Source organism: Sphaerodactylus townsendi, linkage group LG08, assembly GCF_021028975.2.
Source record: "Sphaerodactylus townsendi isolate TG3544 linkage group LG08, MPM_Stown_v2.3, whole genome shotgun sequence".
Lineage (NCBI taxonomy): Eukaryota > Metazoa > Chordata > Lepidosauria > Squamata > Sphaerodactylidae > Sphaerodactylus > Sphaerodactylus townsendi.
The window spans coordinates 72,628,325-72,642,242 of record NC_059432.1 but is presented as its reverse complement, the minus strand read 5'-3'; the positions used below and the strand labels follow the sequence as shown (position 1 = coordinate 72,642,242).

At 42.6% G+C, this 13,918-nt stretch overlaps 1 protein-coding gene across 1 annotated transcript; it reads right to left on the bottom strand.

Moving 5' to 3' along the window:
* Window positions 1–1,889: 1,889 nt before the first annotated feature.
* Window positions 1,890–11,897, bottom strand: DTYMK (deoxythymidylate kinase). Its single transcript, XM_048506619.1, has 5 exons — window positions 11,707–11,897; window positions 7,680–7,788; window positions 6,730–6,820; window positions 3,729–3,926; window positions 1,890–2,377 (listed from the first exon to the last, which is right to left on the bottom strand). Exons 1-5 carry the CDS (start codon window positions 11,834–11,836, stop codon window positions 2,267–2,269), a joined length of 639 nt encoding a protein of 212 aa, XP_048362576.1. The 5' UTR covers window positions 11,837–11,897; the 3' UTR covers window positions 1,890–2,266.
* Window positions 11,898–13,918: the final 2,021 nt, after the last annotated feature.

The following is a 13,918-nucleotide window of genomic DNA, read 5'->3' as shown; positions in this document are numbered from 1 at the left end:
GAATCCAAACTTCACATACATGCTACATGGGTCAGTGCTATCAGTCACAGACCAGGAAAGGGATTTGGAACTATTTGGAAGTACTAAAATATACATAGTTGATAGTTCCATGGGAATGTCAATTCAATGTATGGCAGCTGTGAAAAAGGCAAAAACTATGCTGGGAATAATTAGGAAAGGAATTGACAATAAAACTGCAAAGATTGTCACGCCCTCATATAAAGCAGTGGTGCGACTGCATTTGGGAGTACTGGTTTCAGTTCTGGTCACGTCTCAAAAAGGATATTGTAGAAAAAGTGCAGAGAAGGGCAACAAGGATGATTGAGGGACTGGAGCACCTTCCTTATGAGGAGAGGCTGCAGTGTTTGGGACTCTTTTAGTTTGGAAAGGAGATGTCTGAGGGGGGGATATGATTGAAGTCTTTAAAATTATGCATGGGGTAGAAAATGTTGACAGAGATAAAATTTTCTCTTTCTGACAATACTAGAACCAGGGGGCATACATTGCTTTCACATCCTGCATGTGAGCTCTCAAAGATATCTGATTGGGCCACTGCAAGTAGCAAAGTGCTGGATTAGATGGACTCTGGTCTGATCCAGCAGGCTCTTCTGTTCTTATGTAATGTTCACATGTACAGATTATAGCTTTTTTGTGGGGAAAGCTGGGAAGTACTAAAATATACTTTGAGCGTTTCCCCACTTACTCATAGCCCCCTATGCCGCGCGCTACTCTCAGCGTGCGTCATTTCTGACGTGCGCCCGGGCTCCCCCACGACCCCGCGCAGAGTCTTCAAAAGGCGCCGTTTTGAAGAGCACCAGGAATGACGCGCGCTGAGGGGGCGCGACAGTGGCAGTGTCGGGGCGGCTGCTGCCCCCCCTGTAGTGGGGAGTGTCAGGGACCCCGCGCTACTTGGCTACAGTAGCGCGGGGCAGAAGGTAAGTGGGAAAACGGCCATTGTTTCAGATTGGATATTTCTGAAGGAAAATTATTTTTACCCACCTTGAGGCTACAGAAGATTGACTAAGAACTGTGTGTAAGCAGTGCCATGTGTCCAAAGGGACTTTGAGTTCCTTTCTTGAACAGCAGGTTCACCTGCCTAATAGTAAGTCTTTTTGATGATAATGACACTTTCAAAAGCAGATTGTGATTGGGTTTTTAAAAAGCCAATGAATGACTAGGAATAAACTCTAAATCAATTACTTTTTCCTAAGCTCTCTATATTGTAATTTAACTGCAGGACCTGATCACAAATGACCTTCCCCTCCCCTTTTTTGGCCATCAAATTGCAGTCAATTTATGGGACCTTCAAGGTGAGAGAAGTTCAGAGGTAATTTGCCATTGCCTACTTTTGTGTAGCAACCCTGACTTGCCTTGGTGTGGTCACATCCAAATACTAACTAGGTCCAACCTTGCTTAGCTGCCAAGATCTGATGAGATCAGCCTAGCTGGAGTATCCAGACCAGGGTGACTTTTCCCCTTCAACCTTCCCCTTATTTTTCATAAAAGAAACATCATGCATTGCAGACCAAATTCTGGAGGCACTTAGAGAATATTATGCCTCTTTATCTACATCTTAGAATGGATCAGATCAGAAATTAAATAGGTTTCCCTGCGACTTAATAAGTTTTTTCTTTTTTCTTCAAGAATATAGTAAGTACTTACATATCTATTCGCTGGTAAACGGTGACATATTTTGGTCTCAGCTCATGGGTTGAGAAGCTGATGTGTCTACATTTAATAAGCAGGACAAAAATGCACAAGGTGAAGTGACTAACTCAGCTCCATACTGACTGGAAACTTGTCAGATTTAACCATCAGTGAAGTGGACATTTTCCACAGTATTTTAAGCCATCCTCTCAAATACATAGTGTATTTAGAAGATGTCCATGTGAGTAAAAGACATTTTATTGGTACATCTCTTGGCCCGTACCTGTGAAAGAATGTAAGCATTTATATAAATTACGGGCTTAGAAAACAATAGCTATTGTTTGTTGAAGCATAAGTCTCTGTAAACAAATACGACAGTCTTGGTCCAGGGTTCATGCAGTTGCTCCAGTTAAAGTCCCTCCAAAACTGCTTCCAAGATAAGATCAGAGTTTCTTTTACCAAACAGGTGGAAGTGAGATTAAAAAAAGAAATCAAGATTCTAACAAGTCCTAATGGCCTGTAAGAATAACTACAGACAAAAACTTGGTAGGTCAAGTTGAATAATGGGGGTAATGGCTACACGAGGATTGTCTCACAAAGATGAAGTGGCAGACAAGTTCTATTTCCACAGTTCTGCTAGGGGAGTGTGTTGAGCCTCCTGCATGGCCTCCTCTGCGCAGGATTTAATTTCATCATGTAAATCTTCTATGCTCTTTGAAGCATCAATCACCTGTGTCCAAAATAAGAACACGAAAATGTAACGGTCTTCAAACACTTCTCAACAAAGGAGGAAATGTCAGTGGAAGCATTCCTGAAGGAGATAACTAAAAATATAATAGTATATGGTGTTGAATGGCCTATTCGACTTCTGTCATGTCAAGGCAAAGACTGAACATTTCCCCACTTACATAGAGTTGCTGAAAAATCATTTAGACTATTAATAAATTAAACAGTTCTGCAAATGTTGATGCCTAACTGATTAAGCTAATACTGTTACTTTATATTTTGATTGGCTAGGACAAGCTCTGGCACATAATGTGCAGCTTGAGTCTTGGAGGCTCGAGGTGGTACGTATCTCCTGCTCTCTCTGTACATCTTGGTCTCTGGCTGCAATGCCATGCTTTGCTAGGGGGGCAGGTAGGCTGGAAGTAGTGGTAATAGCCTGAACCTGTGTGGGAGGTGGAAGTGCCCCCTAGCAATGTGCAGCAATGTGCAGCAACATGGCCAGAGGCAAGCACGTTCACAAGGAGACATTCAGGTAAAAAATTTTTCGCCATCAGAGGTGGGATTGTTCAGTGCAGGCCTCAGTTCAGCTCTCCTGACTATCCTGCCACCTTCAAATAAAATGTGCGTGTAATGATGAAAATGTATGTGTAATATGTGTTTTATGTCTGAAGTTTTGCAAGGGCAAAAAAACCCATCCCAAGATCATTTATGAAATTAATGTTACTATGCACCAATCTATAAATTCAATAGGCTACCCTATCTTTTTCTTTCAAGAAGACATCACAATACAGTCTCTATTTTCCTCCCCGCAATAGTGAAATAATTCAGTATGTTTGTGCCCACTCCCCATTCTAAATGCATTAATTTCAAGGCATGTAGTGTTTGCAGAGGGCTATAAACCAATATCTACTACAGCTCAAGCTGCATTTCATGAAGAAAACACAGAGGCAGGCACTCATTCAGGGTGAAAAGACTATGGGTAATCATCCTGCAAATGTTCTGCTGCACTTATAATTTCTTTTTCTGAACTTAATTTTAAACAGCATTTATTGAATCACTGAAGTGGATTTGCAGCACAATGCTATGCATAGTTACTCCAGCCAAAGCCCACTGAGATGAAAGGGCTTAGACTGGAATAAGAATTGCACTGTTATACTGTTTTGGTCAATTTATTTTGTTGTGCCCAATTGCATTGCCTTGAAGTTGACTGAAAGTTCTTCAGCACTGTCATTCTGGCATGGAAAACTAATTTCATATATTATAATTAGACCCCCCAGCCCGGCTGTAAATATTTAAATCTCCCAGAAGAATAATTTTGGCTGAAATGCCACATGCTCTTTGAATTTTCCACTTACTTTCCAGTTTAAAGTCTTATCTTTCATCAGATGATTGTAGCTCTGCAGAACTCTCTCCTGAAAAGACCTGTCCTCATATCGTTCATTTCCAAAGTCTCCACGTTTGGCTGCTTCAGATGTGCACAGCTGAAGAAAGAGAATCAAGTCTGGCTTTGGAAGCCCTGCATCAGGTTGCTTACACCATTCCAAGGAGAAGTTCTGGAAGAGAGAAATGAGAGATGTAGGAAACAAGAAGCTGATAGAAAACAAGGATTCCCAGCCCTTGGGCTAGGGAGGCAGGACCAACTAGAGTTACTAGAAAAAAGAGATGCAGAAGGAGGGCTGTCAGAAGAATAGGCATCTAGAAAAGTAGTGAGAAGGAGTAAAAGACACAAGAGAAAGGAACAAAGAAGAAAAAATTGGGAAAAGACAAAAGTCTTCCAGATTGCTCTCAGAGCCTACTCAGGAGCCTGGTCTCCCTTGCCCAGACAGGAGACAAACTGGAGCAGGTGACTCCCAGACAGGAAAACAGGAAGTAGGGGGAAAAATTGATTCTGCTTCCCTAGTCCAAGGGCTGGGAATCACCCACTCAGGATGTCCCCTCCTGTCCTCCAAGGAGAAGAACCCTTCATAGTAAGTGCCCAATAGAAACTGGGTTTGACTCACCACCTAATTCAAACAGTGTACATTTCTGTTCTAGCAGCTTAAATGGATTGTAAACTAATCAGAAGACTTGTATAACAATGTAAGCTAATCAGAAGACTTGTATAACAATTTCCAGTTAAAATGTATTTACTTACTTCATTTATATCCCATCTTTCTCCCCAACATAAACCTGAAGCAGGTTATATTGTTCTCTTCTCCATGTTACACCCACAACAATCCTGTGAGGCAGGTTACTCTACGAGTGTGATGGGTCAAGTTTAGCCAGCAAGTTTGCATGGCAAAGTCCGGATGTGTGTATGAAACTGCTTTATACTGAATCAGACCACTGACAGTGGCTTTCCAGAGCTTCGGGATAAAGTCTTTCACATCACCTTCTACCTAATCCACAGGTTTCAAACTCGCGGCCCTCCAGATGTTATGGACTACAGTTCCCATCATCCCCATTAATAATATCCCCATTAATAAATAATAACAACAATAACAACAACAACATCTGGAAGGCCGCGAATTTGACATCTATGACCTGATCCCTTTAACTGGAGATGCTGGGGATTGAACCTGAGAGTCCTAGATCTAGTCTAACACTCTAATCACTGCACCTGATGCACATGCTCCTAATCTGAGCAATGAAAGAATTTCGACACTTTATATGTGAATTATATGATAATTTCTTCTTTAACAAAGGTGGGATTGTGGGCATTGTTTAACTATTGTTCTGAAAATGAAATCTATATAAATATTGATGAAATCTAGGTAATTTCTTTCAGAACTGTCTCTTACCACTAAATAACTGAGTGATAGGAAAATAAAAATGGAACAGGTTCAATCATCTCTCTCTCTCTCTCTCTCTCTCTCTCTCTCTCTGGGGATTATTTCTGATAACAAATTATGTTGAAATTTATATATTGAATCTATTCTAGTTAAGGCCAAACAAGAGATTCGCGCAATCATAACATTATTTTTTATGATGGGAATGCAGTATATTTCAGGGGCACTCCAATGATTTACCACTAAGATTGCTTATCAGTTTCTATATGCAGTTCCAAGTTGGCTTCAAGTAGATACTTCTTTTAAATTAATTCAAGTCATATTCATGAAAACAATTCTTAACGTGCCTAAGTGTGCACCCTCTATAGGCTCTTAGATTACAAACTTACATCACTTATAAATTTGGCCCAGTTAGCAGCTTTCAAATTTAGAATCTGACTTTTGTTCACCAGAACAATTTTCTTTACAGCCTAGTGACTGAGTGTTACACTCCAACTTGGCTCAACCTAATAAATGAGAAATGGACCACTTTTGATCTCTCCCTTCCCCTTTAAATCCATGGGGTTAAGTCAAGCTAGTTCAGCAATTAATGACTGCATAAACAATATTAATTTTCAAGAAACATTGGATAAAGCCCACAGTATGTGCTCTTTCTTACTAGAGAGCCAGCAATGTAGTGGTAAAGAGCAGGTAGACTCTAACCTGGAGAACCCAGTTTGATTCCTCATCCTCCACATGAGCAGCAGACTCTCATCTGGTGAACCATATTTGTTTCCCCACTCCTACATTCCTCCTGGGTGACCTTGGGCTAGTCATAGTTCTTCAGAACTCTCTCAGCCCCACTTACCTCACATGGTGTCTGTTGTGCAGACAGGAAGGAAAAAAGAAGTTTGTAAGCCCCTTTGAGTCTCCTTACAGGACAGAAAAGAGGGATGTGTGTGTAATACATTCAATCTCTTCTTCTCCTATTCAGCTTATGAGTACATTGATCCCAAAATATCATCACTGGCTAGATTTCACATGCTACCGTCTGCACCCCTGCCAGGAAGCTATAGAAACATTCCATTGTAGATTTTGTCCTTGCTCTTTTAAACTGATTGAAATACGGGTTCAGTTAGCAAACCACGTAGGAACCATGATTGAGAATCCCCATTTAGAACCCAACAAGCCTGCATTCAGACATCACACTAAACCAGTTAATCAAACCATAGTTTATAAACTGTGATATCCTCGTGCAACCAATACATTTCTCATATTTTATGCTCACAGCAATTATGTCTGTAATGCTACACAATCTTGTTTGATAACAACGACCTCAAAGAGACTCAAGCTGAATAAATTATACCAAAGACTGGGTTGCACATTAGTTAGGTCAGGGTAAGGAACAAAATATGTCCAATGCCACTCAGTAAGCTGTGTGGATTAGCAAAGATCTGAACCTGGTTTCATCAGCAGAGCCTGATTCAAATCTCTTTAATGTTTACCTTTTAATAATACCACATTCTTTAAACACCATACAAGCCAATGTGGTGAAAAATCCATGCCACAGATACATGCCAATCTGATGACTTTTTACTCTGACATTTACCTCCTTAGCACTTGTGAAGGCCACCCCAGAAAAAGCATATCTGTCCACTACCAGTGTGATACCTTGATTTAGCTTCTGTTTAATCAATGGCCTGAAAGGGAAAGAGAGCTCTATTAGATAAAAGTTGAAAGGTATAAGATTGAAGCAAAGTAAAGAGATACTAATTTTCTGTAAGATGTTATTCTTTTAGAGTTCTTATTCAAGAATTAAGGAACGCAAGCAGTATAACTTTTGATCAAATCTTAGATATTCAAACTGAAAAATTGCTAGGCATAGACAAAAACTATGCGAGTGTTCAAACCATCTAATTACTCTGGAACAACAATATAGCTTCAAGTTCAAAACATTTAATTAGAATACCCATTAATTTCTTTTTATGGTATTTGGGGGCCAAATTCATCCACTCCATTTTAGATAACCAATGGACAATAAATGTGGAAAATCCGGAAAGCACAAACTCCCTTTCTTATAAAAACAAGAGGTACCCCCACCAAACAGTTTGAAGCTTACATATAACCTTTGAATCAAGATATCATATGTATTCTAGACTTATGTAATATCAGAATTCTACAATCAGGATTGTAGGAAAGACATCTATAGAGAGAAATAAAAGTGGGAATGTAATTTAGACATTCTGGGTTCTAAAAAGATTTTGGTGTAATAAGTCAAATTTCTTCTACGTTAAGATGGGCTAATACTTTTTTCAGTGTGACCTAACCTGACGACAAGCCAAACTGCAACTGGAAATATATCCATAGATATTAACAGACCTATCCTTGCTCCAGGAAAGACAGACAAAATGATGACTACTGATATTTTGAAGAACAGAGAAAAAGATAAAATCCCTATAATTGAGACCTCTGGATTCATAATTCTTCAAAACTCCAAAAGCAAACAGTTAATGGCCTAAAACTTGTCTGGATACTCTAGTTAACAAAAATTCTCTTTACACTTGCTCCCAGCGATTAGCAGAAAATAGCAGATGCACTGTGTGGTCCTCCAAGTTGTTTTTCTTTTCCAAGTAAGAACTTATTAGCTTTCCAATTTCTGTTGTTCTTTCTGCAATAAAAAAGAATATACTAAGACAAGCTTCTATAAATCCTGTTGTCTTTCCCAAAAGCACACGTTTGGAAACAACAGCTTTAACAGAAAAGTTATGTATGTGCTGAATGCTATCAATTGCTTTCAACTCATAGCAATCCTATGAATCAATGTCATCCAAAATGTCTCATAATTAACAGCTTTGCTCAAGTACCCTTAAATGTTACCAAGGGGTAGCAATTTCAAGCCATCCTTCTCTGTCACTGTACCTGCCCCCTTATAGTATTCCTAAATTCTACTGACCCACAGGAACAGTGGAAATCTTAAAGGACATTGTGCTTCCCACCTTTGATAAAGTTCAGCTGACTCTTGCTTTCTCCATTATGAGCCCAAGAGTCATACTGGATCCAACATTACTCCTGGAGAAACAAGTCAACACAGCTGCAAAAAACTTTTTCGCAACTTAGTTTAGCACAGAAGATGGCCTCCTATCTTGACTTGGCTGGATGTCACCATGAAGCCATCGACGCTAAATTACTGTAATGCACTCTACGTAGGTCTCCTCAAACTCAAAATGCTGTAAGTCAGGAGAACATGCATATCAGTCCTGTTCTACAATCACTTCAGGGTACTTGGGTGCTGTGTGGTTTCCGGGCTGTATGGCCGTGTTCTAGCAGCATTCTCTCCTGATGTTTCGCCTGCATCTGTGGCTGGCATCTTCAGAGGATCTGATGTTGGAAAAGCAAGTGGAGTATATATCTGTCCAGGGTGTGTGGGGAGTGTCCAGGGTGTGTGGGGAAACCTTGTCTATGAGTAACAAAGGCGGCAACCAGGTCAATAGTTGAGGGCATCTGAATAGAAGTATGAGTAACAATGAAGACTATAGCCTGGGAGTAACCCTGTAGATAGCAAGGTCACTGGTGGGAGCATCTGAATAGAAGTATCCTGGCCTGTTTCTTTTGTCTATGGTCATCCTGTGTTTGTGTGGAGCTGGTTTGACACAGTCTTGACCCTAGTATTTTTCAACACTGGCAGTAAAGTTCTGTTCTACGTTTTCAGAGTTTCTTCCTTCCTGTTCAAATTGTCCATGTGCTTATGGATTTCAATTGCTTCTCTGTAGTAGTCTGGCGTGGTGGCTTTCCAGAGTGGTCCAGAATTTCCTGTTTTTTCAAATAATATTCTATGTCCAAGGTTGGTTTATCATGTGTTCTACTCTTGCTGATTTTTCTGGCTGGGAAATAGTCTGCAGTGCAACTTCGTGTTCTTTACAGGAGTCCTATGCAGCATACCATGCAGCTGTGGACAAGGATCTACATAGAAGACCACCAAGCATGGCCTTTGTGAATACATTATCAAAGGAACACGAAGGCACTGTGACTTCTTTCAGCCAGAAAAATCCCAGCAATGGCAAGACACATGATAAACTAGCCTGGACATAGAATATTATTTGAAAAACAGAAATTCTGGACCACTCTGAAAACCACTCGTCAGACTACACAGAGAAGCAATTTAGAAATCCATAAGCACATGGACAATTTTAACAGGAGGAAGAGAACTCTGAAATGAGGCAGAACTTGGCTGCCAGTGTTTGAAAATGCTAGGGTCAAGACGCTGTGTCAAACCAGCTCCACACAAACACAGGATGACCATAGACAAAGAAACAGACCAAGGATACTTCTATTCCAGATGCTCCCCACCAGTGACCTTGCTATCTACAGGGTTACTCCCAGGCTATAGTCTTCATTATTTACTCAACTTCTATTCAGATGCCTCAAGCTAATATTGACCTGGTTGCCGCCTTTGTTACTCATAGACAAGGTTTTCCCCCACCCACCCTGGACACTCCCACACACACCCTGGACAGATATATACTCACTTGCTTTTCCAACATCAGATCCTCTGAAGATGCCAGCCACAGATGCAGTAGCGTCAGGAGAGAATGCTGCTAGAACAAACCAGCCCGAGTACACAGCACCAAGTGATTCCGGCCATTGAAAGCCGACGTGCTGGGGTACTGATTATCCTGCCTGATGGTGGCCCGAACCTTTGGCACTCAGATGTTATGGACTACAATTCCCATCGGCCGACCTCTGCCAGCATGTGAGTGTAGGGAGCTGATAGGGTGTAGTCCCGCAACATCTGGGTGCAAAGAGTCGCTCCTGCCTAATCTAAAGCCCTTTATAGCCTTGGACTCTTATATCAGTGCGACTCCCTGTACCCCTATGCTCCACCATGTCAGCTTTGCTCATCTGAACAAGGTCTTCTGAAGGCACCAACGCACAAAACGGCCAAGATCAACAAACAACTGGCCATATGCACGAATTCTCCGTTGCAGCTTTCACCTTATAGAATGAAGTCAATATAGCTTCAATGCTTCTATAATCCTGCAACATTTGCAACTGAATAATTCAGAAAGCTTTGCTTTTAAAACGTTAAACAGCATAATATTAACAGGGGTGATCCCGTGCTGCACTTGCAACGTCATACTACATAGAAGACAACTGAAATGTTCACAGTCTATCCAAATTTTCAATGAGAAGTTAAGGAAAGAACAAGGCTCCGGGTTCCATGTTAATGTGACCCAGCTAGCCCAGGGACGTAGGTATAGATTTTTTAGGGGGTGGGGTTCGGGGCCACCCCCACCGCCCTAGGGCATGGCCGCCTTTCAAGCCCTGCCCTGGCCCTGGCGCTTACAGGCCAAACTCTCCAAGCAGACTCCCCTCCCCTGCCCCTCCCCTCTGGGCAGAGGCATAGAGGGAAAATGGAGCCCAGTGCAAAATCTGAATTTTGCGCTGACAGCTGCTGTGATGCTGGAATCCACCCCCAAACAGCATCGCTTTCAATGGTGTTTAAACTAGAGAGCCCAACCTCTCCTTTTAAATCCACCTTAAAGGGAGAATCTGGGGTCCCCTGGATTAAACAACATTGAAAGTGATGCTGTACTGGGGTGGATTATCCCCCACCCTGAAACAACATCACTTTCAATGGGAAGTAGTGGTTGGAAACGGGTGCATTCTAATCTGGAGGAACCGGGTTTGATTCCCTGCTCTGCTACTTGAGCTGTGGAGGCTTATCTGGGGAATTCAGATTAGCCTGTGCACTCCCACACACGCCAGCTGGGTGACCTTGGGCTAGTCACAGCTTTTTGGAGCACTCTCAGCCCCACCCACCTCACAGGGTGTTTGTTGTGAGGAAGCAAGGGCAAGGAGATTGTAAGCCCCTTTGAGTCTCCTACAGGAAAGAAAGGGGGGATATAAATCCAAATTCTTCTTCTTCTAAACTGAGTACCTCATGCCAAAGGGGTGGATTTAAAAGGAGAATCTGGGGAAATTTGGGGGGTGCCTGCTGTCAGGGGTGCAATGGTTAAGCTGGAAGCACCAAACTTTCAGGATATCTTAAGGAGTCTCTCCTAACGATACCACACAGGTTTGGTGAAGTTTGGTTCAGGGGGTCCAAAGTTATGGACCCTCAAAGGTGTAGCCCCCATCTTCTATTAGCTCCCATTGGAAACAATGGAGGATGGGGGCACCCCTTTTGGGAGTCCATAACTTTGGACCCCCTGGACCAAACCTCACCAAACCCGGACAGTATCATCAGGAGAGTCCCCCAAACAATCCCTGAAAGTTTGGTGCTGCTAGCCCAAACAATGCACCCCCTGCAGGCCACAAACCGAAAAAGCACTAAAAGGTTTAAAAAACCCACAAACGGGTGGGCGGAGCTTCGGACATGAATGGATCAAACCCGAGAACCCCCCCCCCCCCGCCTTACCTACCTCCATGAGCTAGCCCCAAAGCTGTTCAAAACCTAGTAAGGATAACCTGAAATTCGCCCCCTCCAGAAAGGTTGCACCGCCTGCCACGCCGCTGCTCAAGGCAGTTGCTTTTATATCCTAACCCCGAGGTATAGCAGGCGGCACCAGCTGCACCCAACACGTACCCGGGAACCTGAGAAGTTCGGCCTGGTGCCCCCCTGCCTGCAGGGCCTCCACCAGCCTTCGGCTCTGCGTGCTTTTGCCTGCTCGGTCCACTCCCTCCAACACTATCAGCGCCCCTCGTCGGCCGGCCATGACTTACGTCGGTGGGCACCCGAAAAGCAAGAACGCGGGAAATCCACTGACGCGATCGTCCGCGCTCGGCAACGACCATAGAAAATAGTCCTCCCGGCGGCTAGAGCGATCATGGTGTTACCATGGTGACCAAAGCGTGGAAGATGTCGCTCGAGGCGCACAGCCCCCACCCCGCCGTGTGATTTCTGGAAACGGAAAATGGGTCGGCCATTTCTCTCTGGCGCGACAGAGGAGCGAAACTTCAGGATGGCGCGGCGAAGGCGGAGAAAAATCTCGCCTTTCTGCTTGAAGCGAGGCGCCCCGAATTAGACAAAATAAAATAAAGAATGCGAAATCCCACAGTTGCCTGTTTGGTTTATTTTATATTTATTTATTTATATATTACATTTTTACCCCGCCAATCTTCCGAGGGACTCGGGGCGGCTTACACGTAAAACATATAGAAACAATACAATAATATAAAATCGTATTAAAAATGAACATTATAAACATTGCTGCATTCATTGTAGCTATCTGCTAATCACGCAGTAGCCAGTTCTTACCTTCTTTCTGACCTAAGCATACCTTGCTCAGACAGGACGGCAACCTAGGATGTATATTTAGGTTGCCCATAGGTGTCAAACTCGCGGTCCTCCAAATGTTATGGACTACAGTTCCTATAATCCCCTGCCAGCATCTTGGGAACTGTAGTCCATAACATATGGAGGGCCGCGAGGTCTGCGCATCTCATTTAACTTATGTATGGTGGAGTGTGCTACAAGACTGTAGGTGAACTTTTCAGAGTTGGAGGTGGTATTCTAAAAGTGCCCAGAGTTGGAGGTGGCATTCTAAAAGTGCCCTAACATTAAACGTGCCCTAAAAGTGCCATAACATTAACCCTGAAAGTGCCATAACAAAAGTGCCCGAAAAGTGCCATAACATTAACATTAAGGTTAATGTTATGCTTTTTGCAGTAACTGAAAAAAAGTCAAAATTAGCTCTCAAAATTGTGCGTACGATACAGAATGTGGCTTTTTGGTCTGATCTTTGCAGGCATCTACTGGATATGACAAGGAACACAGACGTGCTGAAAGAGTTCTGAATCTTTATACATATATATAAATTGCTTATTATGTGAAATCCCTTTCAGAAGGAAAAAAAGTTGTTTGACCAGCAGCTGCAGGCAATCCATTTTTGTCAATGTCAACACTCCAGTGACAGGACTGGTTTGCAGCAGAATATGCACAAAACTGCTTTATACTGATCATGGCCTACCAAGCTCAGTCTTGTCTATGCTGGCTGGTGGCAGCTTTTCCACTTCTCAGGTAAATCTTTCACTTTAGCTACTGCTTAGAATTGCCAGCTCTATGTTAGGAAATACATGTGATCTCAGTAATTTTTTCTAGCATCACCGAGAGCAATCCTAACTACATCTACTATTCATTGGTTTGGGGGCATAGTCCTAAGAATATTCTAAGTGCAGCCTTAACATCTCAGAGTGGAATTTTATGCAGGTTTACACAGGTATAATACCCTATATAATTCCCATGTCTATGTGCCCAAGACTGAATTGTTAATGTGCCTTCCTGCCAGCTTTTGTGAACTAGAGATCAAAAGATGCACGGCAGAACCAATATATGTATCTTGGTTTGACTGAGATTTATGAGGGTCAAATAATATGGGCAAAATTATATGGAAATATGGGGGAAATTATATGGGCATTGACTACTGCGTGATTAGAAAATAACGACATGAGATTTATGTGGGTCAAATAATATGGGCAGTTGAAGGCGATGTAAATAAACTAAATGTTAACTGAGTAGAATCGAGGTCTGGGAGCAGAGAGTCGGGCATATAAAAGTTCTCTCTCGGGAAAAGCAATGGACGGAGTTAATACTGAGAAGAAGGACCGAGGAAATAGTTAAGATTCCTCTTCCAACGACAGCCTCCCCCGGCGGCTTTATATTAAAGGACCAACATACGGGGAAACTGTAGCACGCATTCGCCCCTCACATCCACATGTAAGAGGACACGTCTAGCTTGAACTGAGCACCAAATGCGCACCTCCCCGCGGACGCCAGGGGCGTCTTGACCCTGTTGTGG

Coding starts and splice junctions, on each gene's coding strand:
- DTYMK (XM_048506619.1), bottom strand. CDS start 11,836: ATGGCCGGCCGACGAGGGGCGCTGATAGTGTTGGAGGGAGTGGACCGA. Junction 7,789..11,706: donor CGAACTTCTCAGGTTCCCGG/GTACGTGTTGGG, acceptor TTTTTATTGCAG/AAAGAACAACAGAAATTGGA. Junction 2,378..3,728: donor ATAAGACTTTAAACTGGAAA/GTAAGTGGAAAA, acceptor TTTTGGACACAG/GTGATTGATGCTTCAAAGAG.